Consider the following 5088-nt stretch of genomic DNA (forward strand, 5'->3'; position numbering starts at 1 on the left):
TTTTAAAGTGCTTAACAAATAAAAGTTGGATTGGATTGGATTGGATAGCTTAATATCCAGCATTACAAAGTTTCCATCCTTCAAAGTACATACAGTATTTGTTCTGTTAATGTTTTGTCAGTGATTGACTCGACTGTACCTGATCAGTATAGACTTCATGTAGCTTGACAATGTTCGGGTGAGCCTCACACTGTCTCAAAGCAGCAATCTCCCTCTGGGTGTTTGCCTCCATTCTAACACTCAAAAGAGATATTCAAGTTAACAAGGACATTCTGAGACTTATACCAGATCAGATGCTACAGGGATACTGTAAAGCATACTTAGGCACACAAACTCAAAGCTACAGTATTACTAAGCCAGTGTTGCAACATCACATCTCCACTCACCGGCGGCTGACAATCTTGACAGCGTACTCGTGGCCACTTTGCTTGTGTCTGCATTTCCTGCACACAGAGAAACTACCCTCACCGAGGGGTGGTCCATGTAGACACAGCTCATAGTGCTGAAAAAACTGGGATTCCTAAACAAAGAATGGATGGTATAAGTCACATGGCATGGTTTTGGCTTCCAACAGTGTAAAAAGGACTTTGGTGTGCATTGACTAGTATGTGATACAACCTGAAGAGTCAAGATTTATGTCCCTGAGAAGGGTTTGCTTTAGAGGCATTAACACTCTGATGAAACATCTATTCTTTATCATCTATTGTAATCATAATGTGTGGTGAAATGTGAGCCAACTGTGGTTAATAAACTAGGCTAACGTAAACGAGTTTCTCTTCCTCTCTTACTTCCTGTTTGCCCTAATTGAATGGTGAAGTACTGCTGAGCCTTTTGTAGATGCCATCTGTCTAGATTCCAATACAGATAAGGAGATGCTGCCTCACTACTATTGAGTAAAGAACAACTAATGCCCAAATAATTTCAAACCGTAGCCAAAAATGGCTTTATAAGCCAAGATCCACTGTTTCAATATCCATACCTCTAACATCGCACTGCGCTGGACAGAGGCTGAACCTGGTCGATCAGCACCAACCTGGGATTCTACAAAGTCTCCCATTACCGCGTTCTTGTTGAACAGGATAGAGGGAGCAATAAAAGAGTAACCCTAAAACAACAGAGAGGTAATGTTAGGTGTATGATAAGGTAGTACACTTTCAGTAGTCTGCTTTGAGAGACAGAAAGAGATCGTGAGAGAGAGAGAGAAAAAAAAGCAGACTACCTAAAATCACACGTAATTTAAAAAACCTGAGCTTACCCCAAACACAACAACAACTACATAATAGAAAAGGCATTAAGTCATTATTAGTAGCATTTACTTGGTCAGAATGTTAAGATTTTCAGATGATGGTTATAGGTATTTTATTCTGAAAATCAAATTTTTATAAGGGTCGAGGCTGAGAGAGCAAGGACTAACCTTAAACAGACGGCCAGTGCTCGGGGGCGTGCTCGCTGGAGAGTAGACGGGATCCATCCCGGTGAACTCCTCGGCAAAGTTCCCTACGTCAAGTTCACTCTTCAGCTCTGGCTTGAATGGACTTGGCATCTTTTTCTGTGCCAGGTCAGCCCAGTTCAGGCCCTGTTAGGAGACAAAAAGGAAATGGGAAGGGTTATGGATGAATGAGAAGAGGGGCCAGGGGAAGTGAGATATTTGAGTGTCTGGAAGTTGTGGTAAGTAGGACCTTGAAGAAGGAATGTGCTTTAATGTCTTCAGACCCTCTTGGTCCAGAGCCCAGCCTCCTGTGGGGGTCTTTAACCAACAACTTCCGCAGTAGGTCCTGAGCAGTAGGTCCAATCATAGAGGGGAATGGTGGATCACAGCGCAAAATACGTCTGACAGAACAGGGTTGGAAAAGATGGCCATTTTGTTAACATAGTACAGTCATAAGACAAAATCCTAGAGCAGCTTTAAGATTCTATTTGCAATTTGTGTTACATAGAAGAATGAGAAAAGGTGCCTCCAACACAATGGCTGGGAGAGCTGTTATGACGTTATGATCTGAATACATATTTTTAGGAGGTGGAGTCAGAAGCACTCACTTTGACACCTCACTCTGGGAGTTCCTCTCTCCCTCCAAGGTAAAAGGAGATGCTCCCGTCAGAAGCTCAAACATCAGGATCCCAAGGCTCCACCAATCTACAGACTGAAGGAAAAGACAACTTACAAAACATGACATGAAGGAAAGAGAGAAAACTATGAGCAAATTAGGCACCCAATGTGTATTTGTTCAGCGGAACCTGGGTAGTCTCTTATAATACTACCTTGAATAACAAAAACTGTCAATCTTCGATCTGGTGTATTTTACATCAGCCCATACAGTGTTTAAGTTACCCAAAGTCATGAAACTCTGTGTCATCCTGAAATAACTGAACGTAAAAAATAGATAATTTGAATAATTACTTTACAGACCTCTCATGTGTGACCACTTACTGTCACATATTTACCTTTCCATGCCCGGCTTTCCCCCTGATGATTTCAGGTGCCATGTACTCAATGGTGCCACAAAAAGAGTATGTCCTCTCCTTCTGTAATAGGAATAAAGGGAAGACAAAGTAAAACCATTAAAAACTAATCTTAAATGAACAAAATATTGATAACAGACAACGCACACATTCCATGTATCATTGCCCACATGCACACATAGATTTTGGATAACATGTTTACGTACCTCTTCTTCCAGAAACTCCTTGCTGAGCCCAAAATCTGTCAATACCACGTGGCCTTCACTGTCTAGAAGAATGTTTTCCAATTTGATGTCACGGTACACAATCCCAAGCTGTACAAAATCACAGTGAAAACTTACCAGTTACATTCATGGTAAATGGAGAGATTTCTGAACAAAGATGGCATGCAGTATACACAGAAAAACACAGTAAACATTTTAACAAGCAAAGGCAAAAATGGCCCATTAACTATGTGTTATTTTCAGTCATCACAGCATTTTCCAACCTAGTTCTGATCTAATCCTTAAAACTCAAAGTAAACGACTGTCCAAACAATCCTGGATCCTCCTATCCAAGGAAACATCCCATAAAAGTCACCATTATGGTTTTCAGGCAATGTGGACAATTTTGTGTGAATGGTGATTTTTCTACAAGCTGCAAGAATCTTCTATGTGAAAAATGTTTTCCAATGTCAATATTTTATTTAAATGCTGCACTGCGAATCTAGTTTGCCTGCCGAAGGTCATAACTAAATAACACCTGGAGTGTAAACAACCTTGAAAAAGCACACAGTCTACATAGTGGTTTGTGCACATCGTTTAAAAAGAAATAACAATTTTAAAGCCACATTTGCTTACCTGGATTTAGAGCTAATTGTACAGCTACAGAAGTTGTGAAACGTTATTAGGTAACTACTAGGAAACTTAAGTGGGTTAGAGAGTATTTCAGCCCAGAGGACTTCCTGCCCAGTACCAAACAAGAGGCAAAGTTAGTGACTATTTGGTTTTGGTTTAACATTTTTCAGTTAAAGGCCTATTTATTTAACCAAAAGGTTGGTAGTGACCAAACCAGAAGTAAAGGACTACCAATTATGGAACATTTGTCTGGTGGCCAAAAACAGGACTCCTATGGGATGACAATGTAGCTCTGTGTCTGCGTCTTTGTGTGTCTAGGTAGCTGCTTGCAACAACAATATAAAAGTTGATATGTTTGTGCAGTGTTTCTGGAAGCTTGCTCTGTCTTTCTTCTGCCTCCTAGAATCTAAAAATCGATAAATGTAGCTTAAAGTTATAGAACTGAAAGGAGCAACACCCACCTTGTGCAGGTGCTCCAGAGCCAGGATTATTTCCCCAATATAAATCCGCACTGCCTCCTCAGGAAAGTGATCCCTCTGATACAAATGAGTGAACATCTCCCCGCCGCTCACATAGTCTGTACAAATACACAGGGAGCTTGAATAGACATAATACAAAAATTACACAAACACACATTATGCACAAAATGCCAACAAACATAACAGACATAAAGTACAGTACATAAACATAAAGAGAACATCTATTCAGCACTTCAAGACTGAAGAGACAAGAGTGTGTGTATGTGCGTGTGTGTATTTGGTTGTAGTGTCCCATCACTCACCCAGGATGAGATGTAGTTTGCTCTGCGTCTGAAAGGCATAGTGGAGCGTGACCAGGAAGGGAGACTGGCGGATGTGCTCCAGCACCTGCCTCTCAGTGCGAGTATGTTCCGTTGTTTTTGCCTTTTGAACAATAGCTGCTTTCTTTAACACCTAGAGTAGTAAACAGAATAAAGTTAACTTAACTTTGAACTAATTGTGATTTTACATCAGTATATATACATCCTGAATAGAATTCATTTTATATATTTTATGATAAAGTGAAACACTTTATTAACTTATAGCAATGCATCTAACCATGCAGCAGCTTAAAAAATAAGTCATGTACCAAATATTATCTGCCTGAATTCTGCTCAAAATAGTCGACATATCATGTAGAATGACATGTCATCATAGGCTGTGCAAGTAATATAAATACATTTTGAATAAAAGCAAAGTCAGTCAATAATTTACATAACATCTTGAATTTAAAACATTGCCCAGTGATTGAATTTTTTATCTTAGAAACTGTTTTGTGATCACATTAAGTTCAATATTTCAGGCGTATAGTCTCACCTTCATAGCATACAGCTGGCCTGCATCATGACCGCTGTTCTTCCTGACCAAAAAAACTTTTCCATAAGCTAGACAGAGAAAAACAAATATTTCATCCAGTCATTCAAATTACTTCTAGTACAAAAGTGAAACTGAACTCTGCAAAAGATAGCTGCACACCAAATGTAATCAGATGTTGTTTTGTTGATACAAACAGCCTCTCACAGGTATTTATAATGGATGAGATCTAATGAGAGAGACATATACAGCATATGGTCTACCTTCTAAATACTCAGATACTACTCGTGCTGTTGATTTTCAACTCCCGAATCCGGATATGAATGTAAAGAAATGTTTTACCAAAGCACAGATGTCCCCAGGGACACTTTCTCTTACAGGCTTTGAAAATTAATTATAAACACTTTGCCCCCAATATATTTAACCATGGCAGGAAAATGTCATCCCCTCTCTCTGCCCCC

At 39.6% G+C, this 5088-nt stretch overlaps 1 protein-coding gene across 2 annotated transcripts in view; it reads right to left on the bottom strand.

Annotated features, from left to right (window-relative positions):
• rps6ka4 (ribosomal protein S6 kinase, polypeptide 4) overlaps positions 1–5088 on the bottom strand; it is a 12416-nt gene that overhangs the window by 4873 nt on the left and 2455 nt on the right. Inside the window, exons 3-13 of one of the 2 annotated variants that reach the window (XM_035665887.1) lie at positions 4631–4698; positions 4078–4228; positions 3758–3873; positions 2667–2774; positions 2443–2523; positions 2038–2141; positions 1680–1830; positions 1415–1576; positions 980–1105; positions 387–520; positions 140–233 (exon numbers count right to left, since the gene is read on the bottom strand). In XM_035665887.1, coding sequence (XP_035521780.1) covers positions 140–233; positions 387–520; positions 980–1105; positions 1415–1576; positions 1680–1830; positions 2038–2141; positions 2443–2523; positions 2667–2774; positions 3758–3873; positions 4078–4228; positions 4631–4698 — 1295 coding nt within the window. Of the gene's footprint in view, positions 1–139; positions 234–386; positions 521–979; positions 1106–1414; positions 1577–1679; positions 1831–2037; positions 2142–2442; positions 2524–2666; positions 2775–3757; positions 3894–4077; positions 4229–4630; positions 4699–5088 lie in introns of those variants that run through there. The other variant, XM_035665888.1, reaches the window with a different exon arrangement.

This window comes from Morone saxatilis, unplaced genomic scaffold, assembly GCF_004916995.1.
Source record: "Morone saxatilis isolate NCDOM2014 unplaced genomic scaffold, NCSU_SB_2.0 Contig20, whole genome shotgun sequence".
In the NCBI taxonomy this organism is placed as follows: domain Eukaryota; kingdom Metazoa; phylum Chordata; class Actinopteri; family Moronidae; genus Morone; species Morone saxatilis.